Below are 15955 nucleotides of genomic sequence, written 5' to 3' on the forward strand. Positions count from 1 at the left end.
ATTCAGTTCATCTCTTGTCATTTATCATATACACAAAGTCATCATGTGAACAAACAGGAGAATATTAAAACAGCTCTGGTATGAAGCACGGAAGAGAGGACATCATCATCACTTCCCCTTCTTCCTCTTCAGAGCTTTCCATTCTCCCTCTTGTGTGGACAGACTGCCGTACAGCTCCTTCACCTTCCTCTTCCTCTCCGTATCCCTGACACACAAACACACGCTCAGATGAGCAAAAGCATTTCATCACTTCGTCTTCCTGCGTGCTGTGTCTTTAAGAAGTGTGGTGATGCGTGCAAACCTGCTGATGATGTCACTGAGCTTCTCATGAGCCAGGAATCTCGAGTCCTTGCGGATTTCTCTCAGCGCTCCTTTAAATTCTCGCTTGTATTTGTGTTTCAGCCGCTCTCTCTCCTTCTCTTCCTTTGTGTCGCCTCGCTTTTTACCGTAGTCCAGTCTGAAGAGTGAAAAGAAATCGTGATGAACAGAAACAGCGTCGCACAGAAACCTTAGATGTCACTCTCTCTCTTACTCACATCTGCACAATCTTCGGCGTGAAGAGTTTCAGTGGGATGGGCTTCTTCTTTTTGAACACTAGAGGTGCATGCTGGGAAGGGTTTGCAGAGATGGCCTCTACAATCTCTTTCTGAACATCCTGCAGCGGACACAAGAGAACGATCACAAAACATGACACGTGATGTGACGTGATGCAGATCATGTGTGATGAGTGAACCTGTATCTCAGCGGGGTAACTCTTAGCAGGAAGATGTTCCAGTAGCAGTGTTCTGATTGGCTGGAAGATCAGGCTGTATGACGTCAAATCCGTATAGAGTGTCGTACATCTCTTCACTAAATCCAGACACGCATCAATGATTGACAGCCTGCATGACACAAACACAGCTTACAAACAACATCAAAACATGCAAACAACAGTTAAAACATCTTGAAGATGGTCGTCACGTGATCACAGCGTTTCCCATACAATGCTTTTACGGGGCGGTCCGCCCAGGTATACAGTATTTATGGCCGCCCAAGTATATTTGCCGTCACTTTTTTTTATCCATCCGTGCTTAAGGCAAGTTTCTGTGATGGAATAACTAGCGAATAAACAGCGTTTACGTGTCTTCTCTCCTTCTTGTCCTGACTTGTTTGGTGTGCGTGGAGCGTGGCCGCGTGTGCGTCCTCATCTTCCGTGTTCGCATGCACTCTCTCTTCCGATGAGCTCCATGTGTGTGCGCGAGCCCTCGGCCTCTCGTATTTAACTGTCACTTGCAGTTAAAATCAATGAAGCGTTCATAATACAGCGACACATTGTGGCGAGAGGGCAAACAGCGTATAGCCGCTCTTTAATGTACATGAACTGTATTGTGATCATGAATCAGGATTTTAGCAGCGGTTAAAGTGACTGCTGGTGGCATCCCGTTGTAAAATACAGCCATGTTCAGACTTGACTTCTTTTTCGAAGCTGCTAGCGTCTGTTTGACATTATAATCTTATGGAGTAAACCGTGTTTTCAAAAAACGTCCCGAGCGCTTTTTTAAACGCCAGCGCCTTTTTCTGCAGCTCAGAGCGTCTTTTGAGGTTGAAAAAAGTTCAACTTTTCTGAAAAAACGTTCCTTTTTCACAGCTAACCAATGACAAAGACCTGTCGTTTCCATAACAACATGCGAGGAACGTGGTTGGTCGAAAAAAAAAAAAGGTGGCCGAAACGCCCGTTGGAGGATAGTTTTGTATAAATGTCATTTTAATTTTCACTTTCAACGACCTCTGATTGCATTTCTATCGAGAAATTAGTATTGTAGTTTTTAAATATGTGATTGGTTATAGCAAAGACGCTCTCTGTTTGTAATTCAAATACAATTCCGTTACGTTGCCTATGTGTCTCTGGGATGCCTTCGTGCGTCAAGTCACGGCGTTCAGCTGCTATTTGTAACCAAATGCTGTGCGCTAACACTAACACGACGTGATGACGTCACAAATATGCTAATTAGTTAGTGACGTCACCAGCACCACAAGTCTGTCAAAATCTTACGGGAAACACTGTTTCGTGTGTGTGTGTGTGTGTGTGTGTGTGTGTGTGTGTGTGTACCTGTAATGGTCTCTCTCCAGTGGAGTGTCTAGTGTGTTTCTGTGAGCGGTACACAGCGAAACGGGTTTTCTGCTCCAGCTGAGAGATGCGCTCGAATCCTTCACTACCAACAGATCACAGTTTCTCCCCTGCTGTCTGAACGGACTCACTAAAACATAACCTACACACACAGTGTGTAAATAAAGAACACTCTCTTGACATTGTGCTGTAAGATCTGATCTGAAAACAGCTACAGAATGTGAATAAAAAAATAATAATAAAAGTGTTTGAGTATGAAAAGAATCTGTCACGGCAGTCTGACATGAAACTGCACCCCAACACGTCACTTAACACAACCCTGAAACTATTTCTACTGCTGGTGTTAGTGCTCTCACACACACACGCGCACACACACAGAGAGTGACTGGTGTGTGTAATTGTGGTACCTGTGTTGGTTTTTTCAGGGACGGCCAGGTGAAGGAGACCCAGCAGAAAGTTCAGCATCTCAGGAAAAAACCTCTGAGAGAGAGACACAAACTCCACCGCCAGACAGCAGAGAACCAAACCCCTACACACGTCCTCCAGAGACACAACACTGCACTGAAACACACACAAACCTTTACACACCACACACACACACCCCTACACACATCCTCCTGTGATACAACACAACACTACACACACACTTACCTTTGTGAGAGTTTGACTGATGTAGAGGAAGGCCGGTGTGCTGACTGGATGTCTGAAGTCTGATGTGGGGAACAGTAGAGCTGTGATCTTCAGATACACCAACTACACACACATGCGCACACGCGCGCACACACACGCACACACACACGCGCACACACACACGCACACACACACGCACACACACACACACACACACACACACACACACACACACACACACACAGAGTTAAACATCAGGGGTGGATGCATATATGACGTGTGTGTGTATTGTGAGTGAATGTCATCACACCATGTCCAGATCCGGCATCGCAGCTCGACCTCTGACCTCCAGTGTCTCCTCCATACTGTGAGCGCTGTCGCTTAGCAACGTTTGCATCACTTTACACGCAGCATCAGGAAACATCTGACACAGACTGTGGATCTGACTACACACACAAACACACGTCAACATGTGCCGACACTTACACTGCCCTCTGTGTGTGTGTGTGTGTGTGTGTGTGTGTGTGTGTGTGTGTGTGTGCGTGTGGGAAGGGTAAACCCTACGGTATGAGGACAAAATGTCCCCACAAAGATGGCAATATCCAAAACCCTTGTCCTTGTGGGGACATGTTTTGGTCCCCATGAGGAAACAAGCTTATAAATCATACAGTAGGGCTGTTCGATTTGGGGAAAATATCTAATTGCGATATTTTTGACAGACATTGCGATTGCGATTTGATTTGCGATTTTAACTTTTCTAATTCAAGCTTCAATTCAATATTGTTGTGTAGAGCACAGTATGGGTATAATTACCCTGCTGAAAGAAAACAACAACAAAAAACATCACAGAATTTCTAATTGTTTCCATTAAAACCATTACAAAATTCATTTTTGTAGTGTGTTTTGGGCATTATTCAAATAGGACTTACTGTTGTTCTATTGGTTCCCAACTTCCAGATTACATCACACCAATAGAATCCAAATACCAGTGTACACTATTATAGTTTCCATTAAAACAAATACAACTCCCATTGTAACCCTTAAATCCATAACATTTTCTATTGTGTTAGTGAATTATTAAAATAGTTCATAGTTTACATAGGCTGATTTATTATTGTTTAAGTATGTGGGATTTTTTAAAACAAGTAAAAAATGTGCTGAATGTTTAATTTCATCCAAGTGAAATTAGCAAAACAGTTAGATAGAATTTACATTTGTTTGAAACGCGGAGCTAGGTGTGAGTTGACACAGGGTGTGCGACAGGGTGCGCGCGTGCGTCAAGCCTCGTCCATATTGCCAGATGCCCGTGTGGAGCCGGACTCAAGTACTATAAACGTCATTACGAAACAGGCTGTGTGTGCGCGTCAAGTTTAAACGGCTCGTCCACGAGACGCACAACGCGGGGAAGAGTCGCGCGAGTATGACAGAGGCTGTGTGTGCGGTCTTCTGAATTGGACGGTTCTTTAGTATTTATTTGCCTAATATGATCGACCTGACTCTGCAGATGCCATAATAACACACACTCTCTCTCTCCTGCCTTCTGTTTGTTTGTTTTTTTAATGACGGACATTTACGCAGTTGGCTGGGGCAGTGCTGATAGGCATAACGGAGGTGCACTCACTCAGTTGGTTAGCAAGAATGCCAGCAAGAATGGGCTTGGAACAGACGCGTTTCCTATTTTTCACATCGCTTCCACATCGCACTTGCGATTAGCAAATCGCAACGTCTCACATCGCGATTGCGATTCGATTTCGATTAATCGTTCAGCCCTATCATACAGAATGAACTTTTGTGAAATTGTAAAAGAGCAGACAGTTGTGTGTGATTGTTAGGGTTAGGGGGAGGGAATATGATATACAGTTTGTACAGTATAAAAACCACTGTGTCTATGGAATGTCCCCATAAAACATGGAAACCCAACATGTGTGTGTGTGCGTGTGTGTGTGTGTGTACGTGTGTGTGTGTGCGTTACTCACGGAATGAGAGCGTTGATGGTTTTGAGTTGTGGTGGATTCTGTGTTGCCAGTTCACCGACATACTCCAGCAGAAAACCAAATACTTTCTGTACAGATGAATATAAACACTTTATAAACACACACACACNCACCACACAACACACACACACCCCACACACACACACACACACACACACACACACACCACACACACGCACACACACACCCACACACACCAGCACACACACGCACACACACCACACGCCACGCCACACACGCACGACCCCCACACACACGCCACACACCACACGCGCCCACCACACACACGCACACACGACACACACACACAGCACACACGCGCACGCACACACACACACACACAACACACACAGCACACACACGCACACACACACACCACACACACACACCAACGCACACACACACCACACGCACGCACACACACACACACACCACACACACACACACACACACACACACACACACACACACACGCACACGCACACAGCACACGCACACACACACACACACACACACACACGCACACACACACACACGCACACACACACACACACACACACGACACGCACGCACACACACACACACACACACACATCAACACGCACGCACACACACACACACGACACTCACGCACGAACACACACACGACACGCACGCACGCACACACACACGCACGCACACCACCACGCACACACACACACACACACACACACACACACACACACACACACACACACACACACACACACACACGACACACACACACACACACACACACACACACACACACACACACACACACACACACACACCAACTCACGCACACACACACACACTGACCTGCAGTTTAGCTTTATTCCCTGCACACAGACTGGGATGAGTGCACTTCACTGTTCTGTCCACTATGAGACGCTGTTCATCACAACTGTGACCCTGCAGGAGATTCTTCAGATCCGTGTACGTGTCTGGAGCTGAGAGACACACACACACACACACACACACACACACACACATAATGACAGAACATGTGATTTTTCACATGTGTGTGTGTATGCGAGTGCCCGCGTGTGTGTGTGAGTGCTTGTGTGTCACCTGTGAATGTGTAGGGCAGTTCTGCTATTGCTTCAGTCGTCATCTTCTCTTCATTCACAGCTGGAGTCACTTTAACACTGAGCTCCTCTTCATCACAGGCCTGATCTTCATCATCTTCATCATCCTCGCTGCCTTCATCAGACTGGAGATCAGAGTGACCATCTTCAGCGTCATCATCCTCTTCATCTTCAGACTCAACATCATCATCCTGAGCCTCTTCGTCTTCAGCTTCATCATCCTCAGCCTTTTTTTCACTCTCCTCCTCCTCCTCTTCGTCTTTAAGGTTCCATTTGCCATCCTACACACAGACAGAAAGTCAAACTCATCTGCTCACTCGTCTCTCACGCAGAACGCTTTACAGAAACACTCTCTCTGGAGGTTCACACCACATCAGACATTTATCAGTTCACTGGAGTTTCTGGATTACTCTTCACAGATAACTTCTTGATCTTCATTTCTGTCACGTTCACCACCCTCAAAAATGATTGACAATTAGCATAGAGTTTAGACTGGCGGTGTGGTTCTGTTCTGAGCGCAGCCATGACCCCCTCCGAGTAAACGGAACAGAACGAGCAGATGTCATGAGTTCTTAAAGACTTTCATCGTTCAGTGCAAGTGTAACTCATCATTCAAATGTAGTTGAGACGTATGAAAGGGAATAACAGACGTGGATCGTGAATGAGACGTGGAGTTGGGGATGGAGGGGGTCTTGAGCAACACGATAAGCTGCTGTTAGCTGAATGAATTTAATAAGGGAAGCTGGGATAGCGTCATATCTCTATAGGTAGAGGAGGATCAGCTGACGCGAGCTTGACTCACGTGACCCGCCAGAACTAACGCTAGACGCTTGATTTGTGTGAGAGTTTAGGGTGAACTGTCCCTTCAATCCTGCAAATATTGTTTTGTCTGTTCTCTGTAACACTCAGGATGAACTCAAGCACACCTGCATCACATCTGTGTGTGAGTGTGTGTGTAACTGTGTGTGCGTGTGCGATGTGTGTGTGTGTGTGATCTCTGATGTGTGTGTGTATCTCTGATGTGTGTTTATGACTCTGATGTGTGTATCTCTGTGTGTGTGTATCTCTGATGTGTGTGTTATCTCTGTGTGTGTGTATCTCTGTGTGTGTGTATCTCTGATGTGTGTGTATCTCTGATGTGTGTGTATCTCTGAGCTGTGTGTGTATCTCTGATGTGTGTGTGTATCTCTGTGTGTGTGTATTGACCTGATGTGTGTGTGTGTGTGTATCTCTGATGTGTGTATCTCTGATGTGTGTTTATGACTCTGATGTGTGTGTGTATCTCTGATGTGTGTATCTCTGATGTGTGTTTATGACTCTGATGTGTGTATCTCTGATGTGTGTATCTCTGATGTGTGTTTATGACTCTGATGTGTGTATCTCTGATGTGTGTGTGTATCTCTGATGTGTGTGTGTATCTCTGATGTGTGTGTTATGACTCTGATGGTTTTGTGTGTGTTACTCTGTGTGTTTATCTCTGATGTGTGTTTATGACTCTGTGATGTGTGTATCTCTGATGTGTGTGTTATGACTCTGATGTGTGTATCTCTGATGTGTGTTATCTCTGTGTGTGTTTATGACTTGTGTGTGTATCTCTGATGTGTGTGTGTATCTCTGATGTGTGTGTGTATCTCTGATGTGTGTTTATGACTCTGATGTGTGTATCTCTGTGTGTGTGTATCTCTGATGTGTTTATCTCTGTGTGTGTGTATCTCTGTGTGTGTGATGTGTGTGTGTATCTCTGTGTGTGTGTATCTCTTGATGTGTGGTGTATCTCTGATGTGTGTGTGTGTGTGTATCTCTGATGTGTGTATCTCTGATGTGTGTTTATGACTCTGATGTGTGTATCTCTGATGTGTGTATCTCTGATGTGTGTTTATGACTCTGATGTGTGTATCTCTGATGTGTGTGTGTATCTCTGATGTGTGTGTGTATCTCTGATGTGTGTTTATGACTCTGATGTGTGTATCTCTGTGTGTGTGTATCTCTGATGTGTTTATCTCTGTGTGTGTGTATCTCTGTGTGTGTGTATCTCTGATGTGTGTGTATCTCTGATGTGTGTGTATCTCTGATGTGTGTGTATCTCTGATGTGTGTGTGTATCTCTGATGTGTGTGTATCTCTGATGTCTTTATTCGCTATGTGTTTTCTGATGTGTGTATGTATGTGTGTGTGTATGACTCTTGATTTGTGTACGTTGTGATGTGTGTATCTGTGTGTGATGTATCTTGTGTGTGTGTGTATTCATGTGTGTGTATATGATCTATGTGTGGTGTGTATCTCTGTGTGTGTGTATGTTGGTATGTTGTAGTGAGTATCTATTTGTGCGTGTATGATGTTGTGTGTATCAGTGTGTGTTTATGTACTGTGTGGGTTCAGTGTGTTTTTGTGAGTGTGTGTGTTCAGTGTGGTGTAGTGGTGTTCAGTGTTTGGTTCGTGTGTGATATGTTGTGTATTCATGTGGTGTGTGTATGTCTGTGGTGTATGTATCTCTGTGATGTGTGTGTGTTATTGTGTGTGTGATGTATCTTTGTAGTGTGTTATCTTGTGTTGTGATGTATGTTGTGTGTGGTATCGTATCTATTGTGTGTGTGTATTGTGAGTGAATGTCATCACACCATGTCCAGATCCGGCATCGCAGCTCGACCTCTGACCTCCAGTGTCTCCTCCATACTGTGAGCGCTGTCGCTTAGCAACGTTTGCATCACTTTACACGCAGCATCAGGAAACATCTGACACAGACTGTGGATCTGACTACACACACAAACACACGTCAACATGTGCCGACACTTACACTGCCCTCTGTGTGTGTGTGTGTGTGTGTGTGTGTGCGTGTGGGAAGGGTAAACCCTACGGTATGAGGACAAAATGTCCCCACAAAGATGGCAATATCCAAAACCCTTGTCCTTGTGGGGACATGTTTTGGTCCCCATGAGGAAACAAGCTTATAAATCATACAGTAGGGCTGTGCGATTTGGGGAAAATATCTAATTGCGATTTTTTTGACAGACATTGCGATTGCGATTTGATTTGCGATTTTAACTTTTCTAATTCAAGCTTCAGCTCAATATTGTTGTGTGGAGCACAGTATGGGTATAATTACCCTGCTGAAAGAAAACAACAAAAAAAAACATTACAGAAATTCTAATTGTTTCCATTAAAACCATTACAAAATTCATTTTTGTAGTGTGTTTTGGGCATTATTCAAATAGGGCTTACTGTTGTTCAATTGGTTCCCAGCTTCAAGATTACATCACACCAATAGAATCCAAATACCAGTGTACACTATTATAGTTTCCATTAAAACAAATACAACTCCCATTGTAACCCTTAAATCCATAACATTTTCTATTGTGTTAGTGAATTATTAAAATAGTTCATAGGTTACATAGGCTGATTTATTATTTTTTAAGTATGTGGGATTTTTTAAAACAAGTAGAAAATGTGCTGAATGTTTAATTTCATCCAAGTGAAATTAGCAAAACAGTTAGATAGAATTTACATTTGTTTGAAACGCGGAGCTAGGCGTGAGTTGACACAGGGTGCGCGCGTGCGTCAAGGCAACAGGCTGTGTGTGCGCATCAAGTTTAAATGGCTCGTCTGCGAGACGAGCGAGTATGAAACGGGCTATGTGTGCGCGTCAAGTTTAAACGGCTCTCCGCAAGACGCGCAACGCGGGGAAGAGTCCGCGAGTATAACACAGGCCGTGTGTGCGGTCTTCTGAATTGGATGGTTCTTTAGTATTTATTTGCCTAATATGATCGATCTGACTCTGCAGATGCCATAATAACACACACACTCTCTCTCTCTCCCGCTTTCTGTTTGTTTGTTAGCATTTGCAGTGTGATTAGGCATAACGGAGGTGCGCTCACTCTGTTGGTTAGCAAGAATGCCACTCAAAGCGGGCTTGGAACAGACGCGTTTCCTATATTTCACATCGTTTCCACATCGCAGCCTCTTGCGATTAGCAAATCGCAACGTCTCACATCGCGATTGCGATTCGATTTCGATCTAACTCTGTTTCGATGTGTCTCTTGGTTATCTCTGAGTTGTGTATCTCTGATGTGTGTTTATGACTCTGATGTGTGTATCTCTGTGTGTGTGTATCTCTGATGTGTTTATCTCTGTGTGTGTGTATCTCTGTGTGTGTGTATCTCTGATGTGTGTGTATCTCTGATGTGTGTGTATCTCTGATGTGTGTGTATCTCTGATGTGTGTGTGTATCTCTGATGTGTGTGTATCTCTGATGTGTGTNACACACACACATCAGAGATACACACATCAGAGTCATAAACACACATCAGAGATACACACATCAGAGATACACACATCAGAGTCATAAACACACATCAGAGATACACACATCAGAGATACACACACACATCAGAGTCATAAACACACATCAGAGATACACACATCAGAGATACACACATCAGAGATACACACACACACATCAGAGATACACACACACAGAGAGCTCTGAACACACAGATGAGTGAGTGAATGTCACCTTGGTTTTCTCGGGCAGGTCTTTCTGTTCTGGTTTTGTGGTTTTGCGGGACAGAAGGTTCTGAATGGATCTCCACTCCTGATCCAGTTTCTCTGTGAGCACATGCGCTTCCTCTTTCTGAATCTGACGCTCTCGCTGGAAACACACACATCACATCACATCACATCACTGTGCAGATGACAAACATTCACAGCATTTGATCATTACACCCCTGACAGTATTCCAGCACTTTCTGATAAAACATTTCACGAACACTAAAGTCATAAAGAGAGCAGAGAAACATCACATCACATTCACAATCTCCAGCTGGACTCATGAACCATGAGTGTGTTTTATTTGAGATACGATGAGATGTTTGAACCTTCTCTTGTTTAGATTTCAGGATGAGTTCTTCGATCAGCTCCTGTCGTGATTTGGGTTTGTGTTCTTCATCTTCATCTCCAGTGTTCTTCTTCCTCAGTAGACCTCCTCCTCCTCCTCCACCGAAGTGTGACGCTGTGAGTTCAGCTGCAGGTACAGAGAGACACTCATCAGAATTCAGTGCCGGGCGTCACATGTGTCAGATGTTTCAACATGCAGTAACAGTGTCACCTGACAGAAGACCATTCTCCTCAGTGTCACTGCCACTGTCAATCACATCAGTCATCTTCTCCATCTCAGCCAGAGACTGTCCGAAATGAGTCAGCTCCTCCTCCTCATTCAGATTATACTTGTCCTTCCTCTCCTGTGTGCGCTACACCCCGCACATCACACACACCCCGCACATCACACACACACACACACACGCACACGCGCACACGCCGCACACCGCACACACACACACACACACACCACACTGTATTTACTACATTATTTAAAGACATCACAGAACAGTTAAGAGTCAAGATGTTGCTGAAGAAATGTGATAGTGCTGTTGTCAGTGTGGTGATGATGGTGTAAATGTGATGATGCTGTTACTGTAAATGTGATGATGCTGTTGTCAGTGTGGTGATGATGGTGTAAATGTGATGATGCTGTTAGTGTAAATGTGATGATGGTGTAAATGTGATGATGCTGTTGTCAGTGTGGTGATGATGGTGTAAATGTGATGATGCTGTTGTCAGTGTGGTGATGATGGTGTAGATGTGATGATGCTGTTGTCAGTGTGGTGATGGTGTAAATGTGATGATGCTGTTGTCAGTGTGGTGATGNGTCGCTACCAGATCCGTCCCGGAAACAGATTTGTTCCGCGCATGCGCGACACTGACGCCACTTCCGGTTAATCCAGTTTTCACGACAGTCGACTCGATCCGTTCAGGGGTTGCTTGATTTGTACTGCGCATGTGCAAAAGCCGATCACGACACTTGTCCTGCGGATGTGCTCGATATTGGTGATGAGTATATGTGATAGCAGTATGACTTTTGCATTTGATGAACAACTTAAATATTATCTCTTAAAAGGAGAAATTCCTGACAGCCCTACAGAGGTCGGAAGGTAAAACGGGCGTCTACGAATTATACCCTCAAAGGTAACTAAATACCGAGAAACTGACTGTCTAACGTTACACAATATGTCATGTGCTTAATTTATACGTTAACTGTAATTACCTGTTCAGCTCTCGTACTTGGTGCCCTGCTGAATAAAAATAGATTTGATAACAGAACCATTAGCTTTCTACAATTAAAACCATTACAAAATTCCTGTTTTGTATTGTTTTGGGGATTATTCAGAGGTTTACATCTGCCACAGTACATAGACCATAGTTTCCATCCCAACCAAAACAATTTCTATTATAACCATTAAATCCAATAGAATTGCTTATTTTTTTCAGCAGGGTATTAATATCATATTAGTGATCATATAGTGATAAAAGTGATCATAAATATAGTTTAATCTGAGTCAGATATTAATATGATTTATTTTTCTTTACTTTGAACTGCAACCTTTCCTCTTTAAACAGATGACAGACTCTTCTAGCAGAGCGGGTACATACGGCTAGTTGTCCTGTCAGAGGAAGAGAAAACATCTGATTTTACAGAGTGCCACAATAACCCAGGACTGCAATCACAGTGGTGTCAGAGTCACTCAAAACAGGGTTATTGCTGGCTACTATTGGTCCACAATAATCAACGAGTGAAAGAATGGGTAATATACTACAGAGGTGGTACTTTACTTTTAATTTATACTTTTTCCTATTTTTTAAAGTATCTGTACTTAAGAACTTTTGCCACCTCAGGTTGTTAGGTACCTTCTTGATTTAGAAGTTATTTTTAGTTTATTGTTCTCGCCAACCTAGACATTTTTGTGTTGCTCTTAGGTGAGATCTTGTCACTGCTGCCAGCTGATGACCCCATCAAACTGTTGTGCCAGTCTTGCATTCCATTAAGGTACTGCTTACAATATTTGTGCATACTCATGAGACTAACAAGCTAGTCTCAAGCTTGTGTACAGTTTTACCAGCATTTGACTGATGCTAATGTTGTCCCATGCAGGTAAAAGAAGCTTGGGAGGTGCTTGGTTTAGATTGATTGGACCACTACCAGAAACAGAAGCAGCAACAAGTATGTCCGTACCATGACTGACCTGTACACCAAGTGGGTGATTTCAGAACCCATGCAGTCTAGACAGCTGAAGCTGAGACAATGCATATTTTAAACATGGCAGCTTTCACAAGGATGTAACCGATCTGCCTTTAATTTCAGATCGGAAATACTTGCCTCAAGATTGTAGAAGAAGCTGCTCGACAACATTTACATTTAATACAAACTTGTGTCTTTACTTTACCAGGTGCAGCAGCCAGCCATTGTCAGAGACCTACATTCAGCATGGGACTGAGTACCACGTCACAGAGACTTATTCCATGGGGAGGTGACAGAGCCTGTATTTTTGCAGGATGCACAGGGACAATCAACAAATGATGTCATCAGAAAGGTCCTGAGGGGTCCAAGGCGAAGGATGACTTTTTGTTTGTATTTCAGTATCAAGAAGACATGGAAACATTTTTTGGCATACTGTATTGATAAACACGGCCTAAAGGTCAATGCCATGTTCCTCAATCAGCAATTTAGTAGACGAATAGATGAGTGAGTGTGTGACTGAGGGAGGGAGGGATGGAGTGGGGATAGTGAGTGAATGAATGAAATAGACATTAAAGAAAATGAAGTTGAACAATATTAGGCATACATATAAATAAAACACACACTTTACTAAATGGTGTCTTAAAATTCAACTTAATAGTTAACATTTGTATTTAATTTTTCAATTATTTAATTGGGGTAACAATTTGTGCCACATATTAACCTTTACATATTTTGCCAAAAAAGTATTTAAGAAGAGAATCATTCATAAAAAATATAAACTTAGTTTTACTATAAACAAAAAAAGTTTTATAAATAAAAATCTATTTCTCACTCCTGACATATAACATTTTGTCATATTGTATTTTCATTGGTATTAAAAAATAAAATAAAAAGCAACATAAAAAATAATAGAAAAAACTATTTTCCGCTCTATACAGGATTCTTAGTGTATCCCTCGTACGTTTCTCCAAACCATTACAAATTGTAAAGTGTTTAATGTCTTTTGATGTTAAATGCAATGTTCAATAAAGAGTTTATTTAAAAACTATTTCTGGTACGGAACGAACTTTTCTTTAACTGCCGTAAATTGTATCGACCGGAAGTGGCGTCAGTGTCGCGCATGCGCGGAACAAATCGTGTTTCCGGGACGGATCGGGTAGCGACAGTTCCTCTCCTGACCGCAGGGGGCGATCATCAGCGGTCGTGCGTGTGTGTTTTCTTCTCTCTGTGCATGTGTCCATGTGCGTGTGCCTGTTGGAGCTGTGAGATTTAAACATAACGTTATATCAGTGAGTTATGATTTATTTCTTTAGTACCTGATGAGAATCTGAGTGTTATGATGGGAAAACAGAAGCAGAAGTTGAGCAAGAGTGTCTCGGATAAAGTCCGCAAATCTAAAGCGGCTCCGGAGATCCAGAAGAATCCGTTTGAGGTGAAAATCAACCGAAAGAAGTTCGATGTTCTGGGTCGCAAGAGTAAACACGATGTTGGTCTGCCGGGAGTGTCACGATCCAAAGCCATCAATAAGGTAAAATTGACAGTACACTGAAACAAAATACCATAGGATTCCCTCAGGTTCTTTGCACGGATAAATACACGAGAGCCAGTGACGCGAGTTTCAGGATTGTTGTCATAGATTTTATAGTCCAGTAATGAACTGAAGTTTGTTTCTGTATGACACAAAGCATTAAACATTTACTCTGTTATTGTCCAGGATAAATATCACACATCGAGCTCTGTAGCGGGGCTTCTTGTTAGGGCTGTCACGATTATTAAATAATCGTCTCATCGTGATTGTTTGACCTCATCGCGATGATTTCGGATCATCGCAATTATTGCACATCTCTATAGAAGACAATAGGGGGAGCTGTAGCGTATCTGCATATTGCATATTTTAGTGTATATATGATTACTAAAGAATGGTAATACTTGTAAAATGTACCACCACAACACAATCACTTAAAAAAAAAACTAAAACATATACAAATTACCTGCAGTACAATTTAATATTATTTAAGCAAATCTCAGTGTGAAAACCAGTCTACCAAAATTTCATTAACACACAAGTAAAATTTTACTGTAGTCTTGCAAGTGAGAAAAAATTTGAAATCAAATTTTAATGGTGGCTTCAATTCACACCTGATCAATTTACTTCATTTACAAGTATTTGGTGGTTGTATTATTGACAGGTAAAAGCCTAAACCTTAAATATATGATGACCCAATTTTTTCCGATGTATTTCCAAGAAAAAAACATTAGTCTTGTATTCAGAACAATATGGTCGTTTCAATCGCTGAATCAAAAATGTATGAGAATTAAATGTCAAAGCTCAAAAACAGACAATTAATCGTCATAATCGCCAAAGCCCTAAAACAGACAATGTTTAACCCAAATCGCAATGATTATTAGACAATTAATCGTCAATAAATTCCATAATCTGACAGCCATAATGACACAAACTACTTCAGTCAATGGCACATTTCTTTACATACAAATTTTTCTAGAATAGTGAAATTTGATTAAACTGTGTTTTGCAGAGGAAAGAAACTCTCCTGAAGGAGTTCAGACTAAAGACAAAAGCAATAAGTTCATTGACAGACGCTTTGGTGAATATTGCAGAAAATCACACCAGAGAGAAAATACTGCAAGATTTACACTCGGAGAGGACAGGTAACACATTTACACCATCACCACACTGACAACAGCATCATCACATCTACACCATCATCACCACACTGACAACAAAAGCATCATCACATTACACCATCATCACCACACTGACAACAGCATCATCACATCCTAAACACCACCATCACCACACTGACAACAGCATCATCACATTTACACCATCATCACCACACTGACAACAGCATCATCACATTACACCATCATCACCACACTGACAACAGCATCATCACATTTACACCATCACCACACTGACAACAGCACATCACATCTACACCATCATCACCACACTGACAACAGCATCATCACATTTACACCATCACCACACTGACAACAGCATCATCACATCTACACCATCCATC

General features: G+C 42.5%; 2 protein-coding genes across 2 annotated transcripts; one reads left to right on the plus strand and one right to left on the minus strand.

Annotated features, from left to right (window-relative positions):
* Position 1: 1 nt before the first annotated feature.
* nop14 (NOP14 nucleolar protein homolog (yeast)) lies at positions 2–12944 on the minus strand. The gene is made up of 16 exons (XM_057359789.1): positions 12903–12944; positions 10941–11082; positions 10711–10856; positions 10350–10484; positions 8458–8589; positions 5824–6121; positions 5572–5702; positions 4714–4799; positions 3048–3183; positions 2759–2860; positions 2515–2668; positions 2090–2249; positions 734–881; positions 537–655; positions 302–457; positions 2–205 (listed from the first exon to the last, which is right to left on the minus strand). Exons 1-16 carry the CDS (start codon positions 12942–12944, stop codon positions 109–111), a joined length of 2184 nt encoding a protein of 727 aa, XP_057215772.1. The 3' UTR covers positions 2–108.
* Positions 12945–14098: 1154 nt separating this feature from the next.
* On the plus strand, positions 14099–15607 carry LOC130569894 (nucleolar protein 14-like). Its single transcript, XM_057359791.1, has 2 exons — positions 14099–14436; positions 15446–15607. Exons 1-2 carry the CDS (start codon positions 14245–14247, stop codon positions 15605–15607), a joined length of 354 nt encoding a protein of 117 aa, XP_057215774.1. The 5' UTR covers positions 14099–14244.
* Positions 15608–15955: the final 348 nt, after the last annotated feature.

Source organism: Triplophysa rosa, linkage group LG19 (genome assembly GCF_024868665.1).
Source record: "Triplophysa rosa linkage group LG19, Trosa_1v2, whole genome shotgun sequence".
Classification (NCBI taxonomy): Eukaryota; Metazoa; Chordata; class Actinopteri; order Cypriniformes; family Nemacheilidae; genus Triplophysa; species Triplophysa rosa.

Coding starts and splice junctions, on each gene's coding strand:
- nop14 (XM_057359789.1), bottom strand. CDS start 12,944: ATGGGTTCTGAAATCACCCACTTGGTGTACAGGTCAGTCATG. Junction 11,083..12,902: donor TGGTGTACAGGTCAGTCATG/GTACGGACATAC, acceptor TGCGGGGTGTAG/CGCACACAGGAGAGGAAGGA. Junction 2,861..3,047: donor CGATGCCGGATCTGGACATG/GTGTGATGACAT, acceptor ATGTGTGTGTAG/TTGGTGTATCTGAAGATCAC.
- LOC130569894 (XM_057359791.1), top strand. CDS start 14,245: ATGATGGGAAAACAGAAGCAGAAGTTGAGCAAGAGTGTCTCGGATAAA. Junction 14,437..15,445: donor GATCCAAAGCCATCAATAAG/GTAAAATTGACA, acceptor TGTGTTTTGCAG/AGGAAAGAAACTCTCCTGAA.